Source organism: Alternaria postmessia (genome assembly GCF_024291825.1).
Source record: "Alternaria postmessia strain BMP 2775 chromosome Unknown scaffold_6, whole genome shotgun sequence".
NCBI classification, from domain to species: domain Eukaryota; kingdom Fungi; phylum Ascomycota; class Dothideomycetes; order Pleosporales; family Pleosporaceae; genus Alternaria; species Alternaria postmessia.
Window position 1 is genome coordinate 305036 of NW_026260079.1, and position 15770 is coordinate 320805.

The 15770-nt window shown below is 51.5% G+C and overlaps 6 protein-coding genes across 6 annotated transcripts; 1 reads left to right on the forward strand and 5 right to left on the reverse strand.

Moving 5' to 3' along the window:
• Positions 1–581: 581 nt before the first annotated feature.
• Positions 582–1838, reverse strand: J4E82_001618 (uncharacterized protein; the record flags this gene model as incomplete). Its single annotated transcript, XM_051727926.1, has 1 exon — positions 582–1838. One exon carries the CDS (start codon positions 1836–1838, stop codon positions 582–584), a length of 1257 nt encoding a protein of 418 aa, XP_051592281.1.
• Positions 1839–2337: 499 nt separating this feature from the next.
• Positions 2338–3324, forward strand: J4E82_001619 (uncharacterized protein; the record flags this gene model as incomplete). The annotated part of the gene is made up of 1 exon (XM_051727927.1): positions 2338–3324. One exon carries the CDS (start codon positions 2338–2340, stop codon positions 3322–3324), a length of 987 nt encoding a protein of 328 aa, XP_051592282.1.
• Positions 3325–3659: 335 nt separating this feature from the next.
• J4E82_001620 (uncharacterized protein) lies at positions 3660–5215 on the reverse strand (the record flags this gene model as incomplete). Its single annotated transcript, XM_051727928.1, has 5 exons — positions 3660–4195; positions 4251–4592; positions 4649–4760; positions 4808–4878; positions 4924–5215. The coding sequence occupies 5 exons, from the start codon at positions 5213–5215 to the stop codon at positions 3660–3662; spliced, it is 1353 nt and encodes a 450-aa protein (XP_051592283.1).
• A 1806-nt stretch (positions 5216–7021) lies between these two features.
• Positions 7022–7861, reverse strand: J4E82_001621 (uncharacterized protein; the record flags this gene model as incomplete). The annotated part of the gene is made up of 1 exon (XM_051727929.1): positions 7022–7861. One exon carries the CDS (start codon positions 7859–7861, stop codon positions 7022–7024), a length of 840 nt encoding a protein of 279 aa, XP_051592284.1.
• A 304-nt stretch (positions 7862–8165) lies between these two features.
• Positions 8166–10021, reverse strand: J4E82_001622 (uncharacterized protein; the record flags this gene model as incomplete). The annotated part of the gene is made up of 2 exons (XM_051727930.1): positions 8166–9773; positions 9824–10021. The coding sequence occupies 2 exons, from the start codon at positions 10019–10021 to the stop codon at positions 8166–8168; spliced, it is 1806 nt and encodes a 601-aa protein (XP_051592285.1).
• A 2068-nt stretch (positions 10022–12089) lies between these two features.
• On the reverse strand, positions 12090–13499 carry J4E82_001623 (uncharacterized protein; the record flags this gene model as incomplete). Its single annotated transcript, XM_051727931.1, has 1 exon — positions 12090–13499. One exon carries the CDS (start codon positions 13497–13499, stop codon positions 12090–12092), a length of 1410 nt encoding a protein of 469 aa, XP_051592286.1.
• Between the last annotated feature and the right edge of the window lie 2271 nt (positions 13500–15770).

A 15770-nucleotide genomic window follows, 5' to 3' on the forward strand; every position in this document is an offset into this window, starting at 1 on the left:
TGAACCTCCTTCATCCACTCCTTCCCTACCAAATTTCCATGATCGCAATCTTCCTTAAGCTCACACACAAAGATCTCTATGTTGCACCCACCTTCCTTGGCCTTTTTCTTGCAGCGCTTCACAAACTCTTGATATTCGTCGCGGAGGGTGGACTCGTAGCATGTGGGACAGAGAAAGGAGGGTTCGGCGGTGGTGGAAAGATTAACAGCAGCGCAGTTAGGGGCACATTTTGAGGACGAGTTTGGTTGCAGAAAGGAAGCGTGGATGGTATGATTGCAGGTTAGTTTGTGGACTGGAGTCCCAGAACATGGCATGATGTGTTTCGTGATGAAATGAGGAGCCATTATGTCGTTGACGTTGGCCGCAGGTAGTCAGACTAATTGCTTTATCGTGCGATAGATTATATGCGGTGACAGATCGTTGAGGAGCATTGGATTGGTTAAATCCTCGCAGGTACTGGCTGATCAATTGCACAGTGAGTTTTGCGCAAGTCGCGGTCAAAGCGTACATACAAAGCGACGATGCAAACATAAACCAATAGTCCAGCTCTGCGAAAGATTCATTGTCGAGTTTCACAATGCCTACATCGGAGGCGGGTTCAGATCAAGACCCTCGACGCTAAGCTTGAAGCTGTCCATGCGCGAGTAGCTTCCTGCAACGTCCATGTCGAGTCTGCCACGCTCACAATCTTCGAAGTCGACTTCTGCAACGAGCAGCTCATCTTCTTCCTCCCACAGCGGTCCAGCAAGCACGTCGCCTAGCGGTGATACAATCATAGAGCCGCCGCGAGAAACAAACTCTTCTCCGTCTGTGGACGATGCTTGGGGTTGCGCAAAGGGCTGCTGCTTGGGACTAAGTGGATCATCTGTAACCGATGAAGAGTCGATCGCTGAAGAGTCACCGTTCGTGGCTGACGCTTGGCCTTCCGGGATTGGCAGACAAATCTCGTGGCCCTCTTGTGTCTTTGTGATGGTACTTCGCCGTCTACCAGCGGCCCCACTGCCCTGTTGTGATATCCTCCTGCCAACTCCAGTTCCGTCCCCATTGCTCTGCGACTGCGCCTGGCCTGAAATCCACTCCGGGAGATGTTTCTTCTTGACGCATTGGTTTGCGCTTACGACGAAGCATCGGCCTTCGCAGCCTACGGTCCGCATCAGCGACGCCCAGGCGTCGCGCGCATCCGCTGTCGGTGCAAACCACAGATTCACGTTTTGGCTATACAAGCTTTGTCTCAGCAGCGGCATGTAGTTCTCCCAACATATCGCTGATCCCATGCACAGCTTGACACCTTTGATCTCTGTTGTCACTGCCCTCAGCGTACTCGCACTTCCAAAGCCCCAGATCAGCCGCTCGCTACCGGTGGGCATGACCTTCCTTCTCTTCCCCAATATCCCCATCTTTGGGTCTACAAACACAACCCCACAGTAAAGTGTGCCACCCGACTTTTCCACTATTCCAGTGACAACAAAGACACCGGTCTCTTTCGCTATCCTTTCTAACTCCTCTCTTGTCCCGTCACCCCTGTATTCCTTCCCTTTTGGCAGTTCGAGCTTCCGGTCTAGCCAATCTTGCCCAGCGCCGCTCGGTGTGTCGCCCATATCGACAGCATCGTGGAAATAGTGAAGGAACTGCTCGCGACCTTCAGGTGCGCGAGCACCAACCGCTGCGCCAAAAGAGCAAGTACGAGGATATCCGCCCAAGTATGCTTCGGGAAACAGGAGGACGTCGATGCCTTGGGAGGCGGCGCGCTTTGTGGTGGCTTCGAGGGCGACGAGGGTCTCGGCGGTTGTGGAGAGGGTGCGTGCTTGCGCGGACGCGATCTTGAGCGTTTGTGGCATTGTGAGAATGGAAATGACGCGTAGATCAGTGCGCGATCGAAGATCAAGTAAACTCCAAGGAAAAGAGAAGGAAAAAAATACGATGTATGAGTGTTTGAAGCTTGTCGTGATGACTACACACCAGGGAGCTAAGCTCCCAAAGCTACCCCGCTCTGACCCCCACCTTGAATAACCTTGAATAACCAAACGGCATCTTCAACATCTGTGGAGTCATTCCTACCAGGTATCACGTGTAATGTGGCTGATGTATTCAGTGTCGTAGAATGAAGGAAGACCCGGGTAGGGCCGAGAAGACAATCAGTGTTTATGTGGATGCTTGTGGAGCTCTGCAGGGACGGAGCTTCCGCAACTCCACACCACGACGTCACAGTCAGAGAAGCACTAGCAGACGAGGATTTCTTTTCTCCTGATAGAACTTCACTTGCGACAATAAAACATCCTTCCCATCATCTGGAAAATCCACATCTCCCAAAACACGATAGCCGAACACCCATCCAACATGTCGCAATCAACAGATCTTCGAACGCATCTCAACTCCCTCGTCCCGTCATCTTATCCCCAGCTTCGCGACTCCGTCTTACCTCAACTTCTCGCTTCAATCCACACCATAGCAGGCCACCTTCGTACTTCCCCCTCGGTAACTCAAGTCGGTACCGCCAACGCCTTTGGTGACGACCAACTCAATGTGGATGTCCTAGCTGAAGAAGCAATCCGCAAGACCATCTCCTCCTGTCCATCCATAGTCACAGCATCTAGCGAGGAAGATCCCGTAGAGAAATCCTCAGAGTCCGTTAGTAGAAGCGGAAATCAAGGAAAAGAAGTCTACACACTAGGTTTCGACCCCTTGGACGGCTCCTCAATCATCGCGCCAAACTGGAGTGTAGGCACCATCATTGGAGTCTGGGAAGGTGCCTCAGCCCTTCACCAATCCCCTAATGATAAACAAATCGCTTCTATACTGGGTGTGCTGGGCCCACGTACAACCGCTGTTGTCGCCATCCGTCTACCAGGTACTGAAGGATCGTGTTTTGAAGTCGGGTACGCGGACGACGGAAGTATGCAAGTCATTCGTCCAGAAGTCAAATTGACACAAGCTTCTGAAGTGAAAACCCGGTATTTTGCTCCTGCAAATATGCGCGCAGCGGCCGAAGACCAACGGTACCTCAATCTCATCAACCGTTATATTACCCAAAAATACACTTTGCGGTATAGTGGTGGGCTTGTTCCGGATGTTGTGCATGCGTTGGTTAAAGGCCATGGTGTTTATGTATCTCCGGTGACAGCACAGAGTAAAGCTAAGCTAAGGCGACTTTACGAGTTGGCACCCATTGCGCTAATCATGGAGTGTGCGGGCGGTGCGGCTTTGGATTCTGCAACGGGGAAGAGGGTGTTGGAGACGCCAGTTGAGGACACGGATGAGAGGGGTGGCTTGATTTGTGGGAACAAGGACGAGGTTGAGGCTGTAAGGAAGGCGTTGTTGGAGTAGAATACCAGAATTACTGATGTGGAATGATCGTATGAGAAGATAGCCAAGAGTGTAGTGATTGTAAATAGTGTCCTTGGACAAAAATGCTGGAACATAATTCGATACCTATATACCAAAGTGCTTCTAGTCTTTCAATGATGCCGCCAGCGCCGTATAAAAAAGAATGGGTATATATCCTGTGCGATCCATGTCAAAGAAAAGAGGAGATGTGGAAATCTAAACCGCGTAAATGCAAAAATCCAGAACGAGGCAGAACAAACATACAAGCCTCTGGCTATGGGCCCCTGTGTTATCCATCGCAGCGGGTGTGTGATTGCTGGGCGTCTAAGTCATGTTCAGAATGCGCTGCCAGCCTCGACGTCACCCTCACGAGTCCGGCTGCGACTCCCTGACGTGCCTCTGCTACCAGGACGGAGCGCCGCGCAGACCGTCCTGCAGCCATCGACCCAATCTGCCCTTCCCCGCCACCCTGGCTGCGTCGGCATTGGTAAAGCGGTGAGGGCCTTCGTACTGGCGAAGCTGACTTGACTACAATCATCCCTTTCTTCTACCTTGACATCCAACTTATGATTGATATGAATGCCCTCCAGCGGGACGTCGTCGCGAATCGAACCAGCAGTGCATTGCGAACGCTGCGCTGAGTGCTGGGATATTTTCGCGTCAAATCCAACGGACCTTGTTTTTGACGACGGGCCAAAGGACTTGCTTGGTGTGCCGGTCTGAGAGTATCCAGCCCTTGTGGTATCTGTGCCAAAGTAGCGGATGAAGAAGACCTTGAGTGAGGGAACTGAGGCGCAGATGACAGCTAGTTGGGCTTCGAGTGTTGTCCAAACCCAACCAGAGTATGCTGTCCAGGTGATATCGTAGGTGACTGGTTGATCAATTAGTTTTTCTTGTTTTATCTTGGGATGGAGTGACGATCTTACAGTAGTAAAGCTTTGTGGCGTAGAACGTGCGCAGAATACCACAGATACATGTTATCATTCCCAAGCCAAAGATGGCGCACAACCCCATTTTCTGACGCTTGCCAATCTTCAGGTTCCAAATCAAAAGTATTGGTAGCATGCAGATGATGAAATCTTGTACGGACGAGATAGCTGCGCATGCGACAATCAGGGCACCCTCGTTGCGGCATGTCAATTCGTTCTGCAGTCTCCAGGCGATGTCGAAGAGGCGGAAGAATCCCACTACTGGTGTACATGTGAAGACGATGGCGAAGGTAAAGACGATTCCGTAGACGATGCAGAAAACGATGGTACCATAGACCCCTGTGGTGACATGTCAGTACTTGAGTATACCATGTCGGTTGCTTGTGTTCACTTACAGTAGATGAACTGGTTTGTGAGACGATCGCCGATACGGCGGTAAAAGCAGAGGATTGATACCTTGACCAACGTTGTCGATAACATGTAGTTGAGTTCGATTGCCATGGCGATCTGATACGTCAGCATACCTTCAGATACAGCAGAACATACAAGCCTACTTCTCGTGTCGTGACTAAAGTCTCCCTTGTCTGGTCCCAGACGTGCCATTGAAAGCCATAGATGCGAATGCCTTTGCCAGTCAGTAATATTAATGTGGAGGTGAGGTAATGCTTACCGAGTACAGTGGAAATAGTCAAACCAAATAGCGGCAGGATTGCTATGCTCACCAGTATATCGTCTAGTCCAGTGTTCTTTGATATAGCCAGTCTTGCCCACATCCGCGCGCAGTATACGAGGAAGGATATACCCAAGAACACCATGAGCACGATCGGTGTCCCCCAACCTCTTTCTTCTGGGTCGACATAATTTGGTTTGGGCCAACTGAGGAGAACTTCTGGTGGAGGGTGTAGACCACCAGCTCGAGCAACAAGCCGGCTGGCATGTGATCCCAAAACGTTCACGTCCATATTAGGGTATACCGCCGTGGTGCCAGATACGGCTGTCAGGTACGGCTGTCAGGATGAGTGAGGTAAGGAACGGCCACCGCAAACAGAGAGAGCCACCGGGATATGAGGCACATGTATACGCCAGTCAGAGAGAGGCCCAAGACCTGATCGTGCTAGTGGTAAGTGGGGACCAGGTCTTCCCGCACACCTCTAGTCCAAACACCAGGGGAGAAACTCACGCCACGCTGCCGCTGCACCTAAGCATGTATGGCGTACATTGACGATTTCGCCGATTGCAGCCATAATTAGGTTTCGTCTGTTGAGGCATCCACAGCAGTTGCGGTGAACATCGGGTGCGCTGAAGCGTTGAGCCATGTACAGTCAGCTTCGAAGTGCTCACCACGTCGTAACACTCCTGTGTGTAGACCGCGCAATTGTGCTGTAGAATCCCGAAGGTGCACATCAAGGAATGTACTTGATGCCTACGTTCGACCGCGGAGCGTCGTGCACTGCTCGGCGCTAACCATCGATCTTCATGAGTGCGGAAAGCATCGATCGCACACGTGGCATGTGTAACATGAAAGCTTGTTAGTGTCGCTGTCGCAGGTGTTTGGGAATGTACACGACCCGCTATAACGGTAAATGATCCACGCGAGCGTATGGGGGGCTTGAGAAGCGACTCTTGGGGTAGGATTGCCGATGCCACCTAGTCGAGCTAGAAGCTTTCAATACTTCCCGTGTCTGCCGATCTGCAACGACTCCACTGAATAACGGCTGGTAGTCGTTCGTCGCGGATGACCCTGACTTCGGTTTCGCGTTGATGGCAAAGGGCATTCAACGCGACTGTGTTTCAAATGCTGCATCGAATCATCAATGACCCACACTGCACGTTTGGATTTGAACGTATTCATGTTCAGTGTTGGCGTGTCGAGTGCACGTGGGCTGAAGTGGATTGACACCCCAGTATTGAGGCAAGACCCTGGCGATCATGAAGGGGATTTGCAACCATGGGAAGCTCCATCGAATAGACAGTATGATGCACAACCACATCAGGCGAGATTTTCGCAATGGACGAAAAATCTGAGATCGCAATATTTCCAATTGGCATAGGCACCAAAAGACTCAGTCGCCCTATGAGGGCTACTACCACTTACTCGTGGTAGACCCAGGCCAAGGCTACTTGATGTCTCGATAGCAACACTTCAAACCTACTAGGCCCCACAAAAGGCCCTACAGAGACCAACGAACGGCTGCTGCTATGTCGTCTTAACCCGGGAAGTTTTGCACCTTATCTATAAGGTTGCGCTTCCTGTGGGACTTACCATGTCAAAACTCAATTTTTAGGGATCTGCAGCTACGCGACTGGTATGTGCTCGTGACGAGAAGTGACCCGCGCAAACTCGGCGACAGATCATAGTAAAGAGTCGGTATCTGCTGTAAGGTTCGGAAAGATGGATGGACGTGCGTGTTGGTTATGATTGAGCGATGTATTGAAGATTGTGGGAATGGATTGAATCTACCTAGGTATTGACCAAAACTGACATCATCACGGCGCATAGGCCTGTACGCCCAGACAAGGACGCAGATTTTACTTCGGCTTGCCATATCTTGCTCGCGCCCCTTTTCGACATAGCATCTATGGAGGCTTCTGAGTTTTCCCCAGCGTTGATGCGTTCTCTAGCTGATGCACTTCCGGCAACAACGCGCGACATCACACAGTAATGACTACCTTAAGATGATAGTTCGCTGGTATGCGGCATGGCTCACAGCATGGTCGTGGTTCTCTTGTGGCTATATTATGAACGACATATGTGTGCTGGTTGTTCACTAGGTCGAAAGTAAGGCGAACGCCTCCATGGCCTTTCGTACAGCCTCGGTTGCTTCTTTCTGCGGAACAAGATCGACACCAGCGTCAGCGGACTGTTCTGAACGCCCTACTCCTATAGCGTCGCCTACTATTCCTTGGCTTATATCTGTGTCCTCTGCCTCATCGTCACCCGGAATCTTGCGTAACACGGCTTTAGAGACTCCATCGTTTGATGTCGGATCACGATAATCCCATCTGCCGGGTTGCTTTCGATATGGCTTATTCACCTTGGCTAGGTTCTTATGGACCGCCGTACCGGGACGTTTTCGAGGCTTCGTTATCTTTTCATCAGAAGGCGCATCTTCCACTCCTCCAAAGCCATCTTGTCGCATGAATTGGTCGAAGAACTGCATGCGAGGTTCGTCGATTTTGGAAGCTGCTTTACATCCCCGGTAATCCTTCCTCAACATTGCCGCGACGTACTTGTTGGCGAAGTGCTGTATTCTGTCCTCAATCGACTCGATACCCTCCATGGGAGTGTCATTACTGGATCCAAGAGTAAGACTGTCTAGGGCTACTTCCGCACGTACTACATCAATCAGACAACTCGGGCATGCGAACGGCTGGCCTTGCATGGGATGCACACAGGTCACGCCACAGCTTGCAGTGTACTCAGTCTGAATCCGATGGCCACACTGAAGATCGTGAAAAGTCGACGAAGGGTTACATGGACTGTACATGTCGTAGAATTCCTGCTCACTCTCTCTAGTCTGGAGCTGGCGCTGTTGTCTTTCTGCTTCAGCTACATTTCTGTGGAAATTGTCGATAATAGCACGAGCGTGGGCGGTATGAGTATCCATGTCGATAGGCCTGTCAGTTTGTGGAGCTGGGTTGTGTGTAGAGGGCAGTCAAATGTATGGGGTTGATTTTGAATTCTTGCATTGAAAAAACTCATGAGGCGGTGATTGGTGTTGTATGCTAACAGTGGAAGTTGTTGATCTAGACGTTGAGTGGTGTTCGAGGGAGACATTAGACGATAAGACGGATCGGATCCTCGCGTGACAACAAGCACTATGCCGAAAGCGGATAACTAACTTAATGACAGGGCCTCATCCTTGCACCGACTCGCAGCCAGGTACCCGCAGGACATGTCGGCGAGGCCTTCTACTTGTGTATCCTCATCCGACTCACCACAATGTCGAATGGCGGGTAATGCAACTCAACTCCCGCATTTGTCTCAAGTAGGACGACCTTGCTCACAGGCCATCCATTGTTGTCTTGATAGCCGTCGAAGTCAAACCAATCGCAAGTCTCTAGTCCTGGAAAGATCATCCTCCAAACCTGCGCTCCAGGTCCAAATTCATTTGCCTCGCCTACGCCTTCAGCCGGCTCTAAAACAACACCCTGGGGGGTGGAGAAGTAGCGTGGCTGTGCATCGGCAGTCCAGGACAGACGGTCTATAGCCTCAAGCGCCGATGAACCGTTCACAATCAAGGAGCGGAGGTATAGGATCTGGTCTTGAACCACGAGATCTGCATACGTTGAGGAGGAGTTTGAGAGAGCAGCGCCAACTTGATCAGTGATTAGTCCAGTGTCTTCGCCAGCATTATAGAACCCTGCGTATCGCTCCTTTGTTCTCTCGCTCAACGCTTCCGCAAACGCAGGCGCAAGGATGTCATGCATAGCTGCCCTGATCATGCTCGTCGATATTCCTGTATATTCCGCCAGGCCAGATTGCTGCGCTAACACGATAATACCATATCCAAGGTTTGGTATATTGTCAATCCAGCTATGCCAGCCTCCACCGTCACCAGACTTTCCGAAGATGCTGTATGTCTTTTTACTTTCTTCTGCCAGACTGGCATTTTCACTCGTCGGCAACGACAAGATCTCGATCTCCCATCCTGGGCCGCTTTGCTGTTTGCCGTCTGGAAGGATGACACTTGGTTTCATGACTTGGCGACGCTGGAACAGCGTAATAAGCGTGGGTTCGGGAGTAAGCCATAGATTATATAGATAACTGGCGAGGTCGTTTGCGGAGCTCCACATGCCGGCTGCTGGATCATAGCCCTCGCCTATGATCAGATCGGCCCAGTTGTCACCGCCTGGGATACCCACATCTGGGTGGTGATCTTGTGGAATGGTTCCAAAAAAGCTATGCGTCATATTCAGGCTCAACAGCAGTTCTTGAGTCGCAAGCTCGGACCAGGTCAGAGAGGAAGAAGTCACATTATTGTAGTAAGCGGCGACAGCGGCACCCAGAAGTCCCAGTCCAGCATTGGAGTAAGCAGCTCTCTGTCCTGGTGCGAACATCAAATTCCTTGTCGCGATTCCGTCGATAACATTCTGCGCGCTTTCGCCTGCCCAGGCCGATCCAATAGTAGGCGCATCCGCTTTACCGGTACTGAGAATCATGTTGAAGCCAGTACTATAGCTTTCTCTCGGGATTCCTGCTGTATGACTTGCAAGCATACGGAGTGTTATCTCACTGCCGCCATTGTTCCAGTCATTCTCTGGCAGAGCGAACGAGGGAAGTAGTTGACGAACGGGCGTGTCAATGGTAAGGAGCGATGAGGACGAAGATGAATTTCGTCTCAGTTGGTTCTCGATAACTAGAGCGGATGCCATTGCGACGTTTTTCGAAACGGAAATCAAGCGGAAGATAGAATCGCTGGTCACTTCATTCGCTCCAGCGGGGGCGAGATCAGTCTCATTGAACTTCAGCGTTCCGTTGTTGAACGTGTAGGCTGGCTCTGGGCTTGACGCATGAACCTTTCGTATGTGAGCAACCTATCTTTTGGTATAGCTAACCTAGTACATACGACGGCGAAGCTGAGTCCATCACAGGTAGTGTCAATGTATAGCGACGAGAGATTCTGCTGCACTTGTTTGAATGCAGCAATCACTGCCGGATGTTGGAGTATAAGCGGATCAGACAGTATCTTGTCCGCAAAGTCGGGAACGCACGCGCACGTTCCACGGGCAAGCAGGTATGCCGCAAGTACGAGAATCGTCTTCATGGCAACTGGCACTGTTGTTGAGATCGATCCGCAGAAGCCAGGCCTTGAGGCGGGTGCGCATTGTTGGGTCGATGGGGTATTTGTACATTCCAGAAGTGCAACGTAGATGCGGACGATCAGGTACCGCCGAAGTGATCCAAGAGACGCGTCGTACGCCGAGATGGCAGAGAGGACGCATCAAGCCAATCATGTGCTTGTGCTTCTACCAAAAGAGACACCTGCCTATCGGAGCTAAATCAGTATGCAGCAATAGCTGCTGCAGATAAAGCATGAACCTGTTAGTGTTTTTGCAGCCTCCCACTTTACCCAAGTACCATAGGTAATCGACACAATGGATTAAGCAACTGCGGAACGGCAAGCGCGGTGTGACCTTTGAGAGTTGAAGCATCTGGTAATTGCTTAATTGCCGAAATGAAGACGAGACGGACCGAGAATGGAAGGGATGAGACTGGGTGTACGAAGTACGAAGGTTAAGCCAAGAGTGGGGCTACCGTGTCAATCCTCACCCCAGTTTACGCCTATCGCGAAGGATCATCAGCCTTACATGTGTCGGCGACTTCTATCACTTGCCCCCTATCTGTAGCAGTGGTCAATGCATGCGAGCTATTGATATAACTTCTGCTCTGACTTTGTAGTATTGTAGGCTCTAACCTGGCCTATACATTCAAATTCACAGCGAAGTGACAAAAGGAACGTCACACCGACAGGTCCGAAAATGGCGGATCATGAGAGCACCAGGAGAAAGCGCTCACGTTTCGCGAACTAAACGAGAGGTCCAAAAGATAACAAGATGATCCTATAGATAGCTCGTATGACGCTGGAGATGCCTAGGTAGTCACATCCCGACAGAAATAAATCTGAAGTTGCGCATATCCGTAGTCCAATTTTGTGTTAACGAAACAGTAAAATGCCCATGATGGTCATATATGTATATCCGATCTCGTTGACATGGAGATAGGCAACATTGCGGTTCTACCAAAGTAGTCGTCATGCTTAATTAACCTCTAAGCTCACAAAGTGATTGTCATGATGAGCTTTACCGCTACTCTTGGTGATGGCACTGTAAGGGAGCAAGAGGTATCAAGAATATCTATTATTGGAGACCACTATTTTGTCACATGGCGTGAAGACTTCCAAAGGGAAGAAACTGTACACGTTACATGCTTCCGAGACGTGTCTTCATCAACCACTAGTTCCGTGATGGGATGATACAGGAACTTTCAACTACAACGATTCAAGATGTTTCTACTACTTTAAGTACCAGCAGATAATGAGGCCTATCTAGGACCGTAAGTTGCAGAAGCTGAAGTGGTCGGAAAAGCTCACCACCCGTACACTACCCGAGGTCCTCAAAGCCTATATGAATGCTGTGCACCTGGCATACATGATGTAGTAAAGGCGTATAGTGTACAATTCAACAAACTCCCGTCATGTCAGATACCAGAAAAGTATGTCATCTCAACATCATACATGTCATTATTCTCATACTCCAGCCCCTCGAAAAGCTTGCACAGCAAGCACTTCGATCTAGCCTCACATCAATGCATTGCGAAAAGTTATCCGAGCCACAACGACCCGTCCATCACCACCATAAGCGTGACACTCCATTCCAACGCACCGACCTCACCTAAAACCCCTCTTGTTCTTTAACGGCGAATCTCCAGCTCCTCCTCGTCTCATTACCCTGCCCAACCCATCTGTCCCTGTGCAGAATACACACACAAAAACCTTGGGTAACCACTCCTCCCTCATTCCTACACAACCAAGATGCAACCACTTGTTGCAAGCCTCACACTGCACCATCGGCATTCCCTCATCTTCCACCATACCCTCACAAACACAACGTGTGCTATCGTTTGACCGAGCACTACACTCGGTTGATGGCGTGGTGGTGGTAGATGGGGAGTGGTTGAAGGAGTTAGAGTAAGGGTCGTAGTTGTGATTATGAGGTAGATTTGTAGTTGACAGGTTGGATATGTCGGCTGAGGCTTGAGCCCAACGCTGGTTGTGAGCAAGAAGTGTATTTTGAGACGCACGTTCTGAACTTGTCAGTAACAAGAGTGTAGAATCAGCGCGTGGCTATCCTACCAATGCGTTGTTGGCGAGCGCCTACGACCTTTTTCAGGGCACCTAGGGCGTCGCCGGGGGAGTCGGGCATGTGGTGGTCCTCGGGGTGAGCGGAAGACATAGGACGTTCCATTGCGCTGAATCGACGGGTGGTGTTATTGTCGGTGGCGGACCTCCGCGTGGATCTAAGAAGCTCAAATGAGGCCTTGGAGAGAGCATCAGGTGCAACCCTTGAGGCAGAGACGGATCGTGCCATCTTGAAGGAAGCGGGTCTTTCGAGTCCGCCGCTATCTGCTCGAGCGTGTTTCGCAGCTCGGCGTTCAGGTTGTGGTATGGCGAAAGAAGAGTTCCGACTGATGACCGGAGCCGGCTCGTCGTCTTCAGATTCGCTTTCATCATCCTCATAAAGCCCAGGATATTGGCGTCTAAGATCTTGCTGAGATGTCTGCCGCTTATTCTTGGGAGTCTCTTCGTCATCTCCAGCATGCACAGTCTCTGTCCGAGCTCGACCTGTCTCGTCGATGATGAGTCTTGTCCGAGGTCTTCTCAGCTCCGGTATCGATTTGAGCGCTCCGCCGCCTTGACGCTTCAGCGGTGATGAACGACGGGGTATCGTTGATGCATTGGCTGGAATTGATGTCCGAGGATCCATCGCAAGTGATTTGGCTGCCATTATTCCACCGTCTGTATTGCTTCGCTGCAGTACAGGTTTGGCGTTCTCTGCCGATCCGGTTGAAGAAGCTGTGTTGCTGCGCGAATGCTGGCTCCTTGACTTCTTCGCCATCTCCCTCTCGTTTTGTGCATCGCGCAATTGTGTCTCGTACGGTTGCCGTGACATGTCCAGAAAGGGATGATCTGGCATGTTCCCAAAAGAAGAAGTCATGTCGGGATTCGAGAAGCTGAGCAGCATGTTGGGGTCAACACCAGCAGACGTATACACGAACGAGCCAGGTCTTGAACCTTGTCTCTGTGATGGTGTATTTGCAAAAGACGCTGGCATGGGAGACGCTTGAAAGCTTTGGAATGCCGGCGTTTGCATCATGTTAGCTTGATTCATCGCCTGCCAGTTCATATCGTGCTGTGGCCTATGTGGGGTAGGACCAAAGGGATCAACGCCTAGCGGTACATCTAGATCCATTTGCATGCCATCGTTAGCTGGATCCCAGAACAGCTTTGATTGAGGCATAGGCGGCGCAGACATTGGCCCATGGCTGGGAAACTGCATCATGTGCGGAGTGTACTGCAAGTCGGCGAAACCATACGGAGTCTGGTTGAAAAGTCCGCCTGATGATTCCGGCAATTGGCTGGGCGTTCTATGCACCACAGTAGCTGGAGTGGCTACCTCAGTTCCGCCACTTTGTTGCACGCTCCTCCTAGACGAAGCGTCCCTCGTTGGAGGTGGCGTTTGCATGTGTGAAAAGTCCATACTGACAGGGCGTGACCCAAACTGTCCTTGTGAGCCAACCTTCCTCAGCCGATTAGGGTCGGGCGACGACGACAGTCTTCGGGAAGCGTCGACCGGCGGAAGAGGTAAATTTTGAGGAGCGAAGTGGTTGACATGGAACTCTGGGTCTTCGGGTGTGCGGACGGGCTGGCTATACGAGCTCGACGGCCGACCTAGAGGCGTCGACAGTGTGAAGGAGGGCGTTTGCACAGGGGTGTGCTGCCCATTAGGTAGTGGAGTGGCCCAGGCGTCGAGGAAGTGCGAGTGAGGAAACGTCTCAGTCTTGGGTGTTTTGAGACTTCCGTCAGGGAACGTCACCGATTTGGGTGTGGAGGATGGACTTGGTAGATGCCAGTCCGTCGATCTAGCACGCGACCCACGTTAGCCTGGGGCACTTGCAGCTGCGAGCCGAGACATGAGGAAAACCAAAAGTGCAATCTATGAACGGATTGGAAGGGAGTCTAAAGAAAAGTATCTTTGGCACAGGATGGGAAGCATGGCAAGGGATGATGCAACGAGCTCCAAATGACAACCGTGCGGTGTTGCCTGCCCTCTGCCTAACCCTAGACCTTCATTGGACATAGTCTGTCTGATAGTCATGTCTGGTCCGACATAGCCTGGCAGAGAAGCCACCGACGACGGGAATAGTGCACCATGAAGCTCGTTGCGCCAGCGGAGACAGTGTACATGTTCCGAACATGGGAACGTGGAAGAAAGTCGTACCCATAAATGTGCTGATCCAAACTCATAGCAAACCCAATGACGCAAAGTCCTGACACAATGCCCTGCCCTACAGACCATGTAGCGTGTAATATAAGACGTCGTCGACGGGTTCGAGGGAGGCGTTCGGCGGGGGTTGGATCGAAAGACAAAGGCGCCCTGGCTGGGACGTCTTTGGACTTCTTTGTTGGCGGGCGGCAGAGGGCAAAGGCTGCCAGATAGACGATGTAGCTGTGATACCTGTTGGGTAGTACAATCCAGTAGTGGCAGTAGTAGTAGTAGTAGCAGCAGGGGTTATGGCAGCGTGGTGAGACGTTGAAGATGCAGGTACCGGACGAGGGGGCGTAGGCACAGCGCAGTTGTGAAGAGGGTCCTGCAGGCTTCGGTCTGCTCACGCTGTAACGCTTTGCAGTGAGCAGGGACGGTGAAAGGTTTCTTCACGTACTAGGCAGGGCAGTGGGGCCGGGGAAACTGAAGCTGCAGTTGCAAAGGTTGTAGTTCGGCAAAGATGAATAATTGATAGTACCGATCGTGACCCGCAGCAGCACGAGCAACACGCAGTTGCGGCACGAGCGACGTTGCTTAGCCAGACTCTCCTGAGCCGTCGGCAGCGTCTAGCTCAGGTACCGAGCCCGCATGGGCCGTGAAGGGCGATATAGCGAGGCTGTCATAATTGGGTGGTAAGGGCAGGGAGGAAGCATGGGAGAGGCTCTTTGTCGTCGCCGCAGCCAGCCAGGCCAGCCAGCCAGGCGAAGCTTCACCCACCCGATGCACCTAGTAGCGAATAAGGTGATAGGCTCGGCCAGGAGTACATAACGATGAGCTAAGTCGCGAACGGACACGGAACGAACTGCACCATGGCTTGGGGTGCTGCGTGCCGTAAGGATGAGATGGGTAGAAATGACAGGTCCACGCTGAGGTCTTGCCTAGAAGCCGACGCTAAACCGACTTTCTTGTCCCGTCGACCCAGTCAGAGGCCCAGCGCTCGTCCAACCACGCGACTATCCTCTGCAACCTCCTCGACAAGCGTGCAACTACCCACGATGTTCCAAGCATCGCATCCTGCACTCCTTGCTCCTCCTTCACGAATCGGGCAGCAACCTCCGCAAAATAAGCAACAAAGGCAAAACTGCTCGCCAGTGCCAGCTGGCAAGCGACGCCGAATAATTAATCTAGCCGTCATCATGCAAATCCCATGAACCTGGAAAAGTAGCCCGCTCCCGGCGAATCATGGCCCGCATCATGGCTAGACTGGCTTGATTTAACCTGCGGAGAAAAAAAGCCCATAGATAGCAGCACTTTCCGGATTTAAGATAGTAAACCCCTCTACATCTGAGCTGAATCTCGATAGCCGTTCACCCCTAGCGCAGTGCCGCCCACCCTCCATGCAAGGTACCGTTCGCCCTTTACTTCACTCAACTCTTCGTCTGCCTGGATTCTGAGCCCGTCATTGGTAACATTGTACCCAAACTACCCAGACTAACGGGAAGCGCTCCAAGAAACTGCCTTACCACCTGC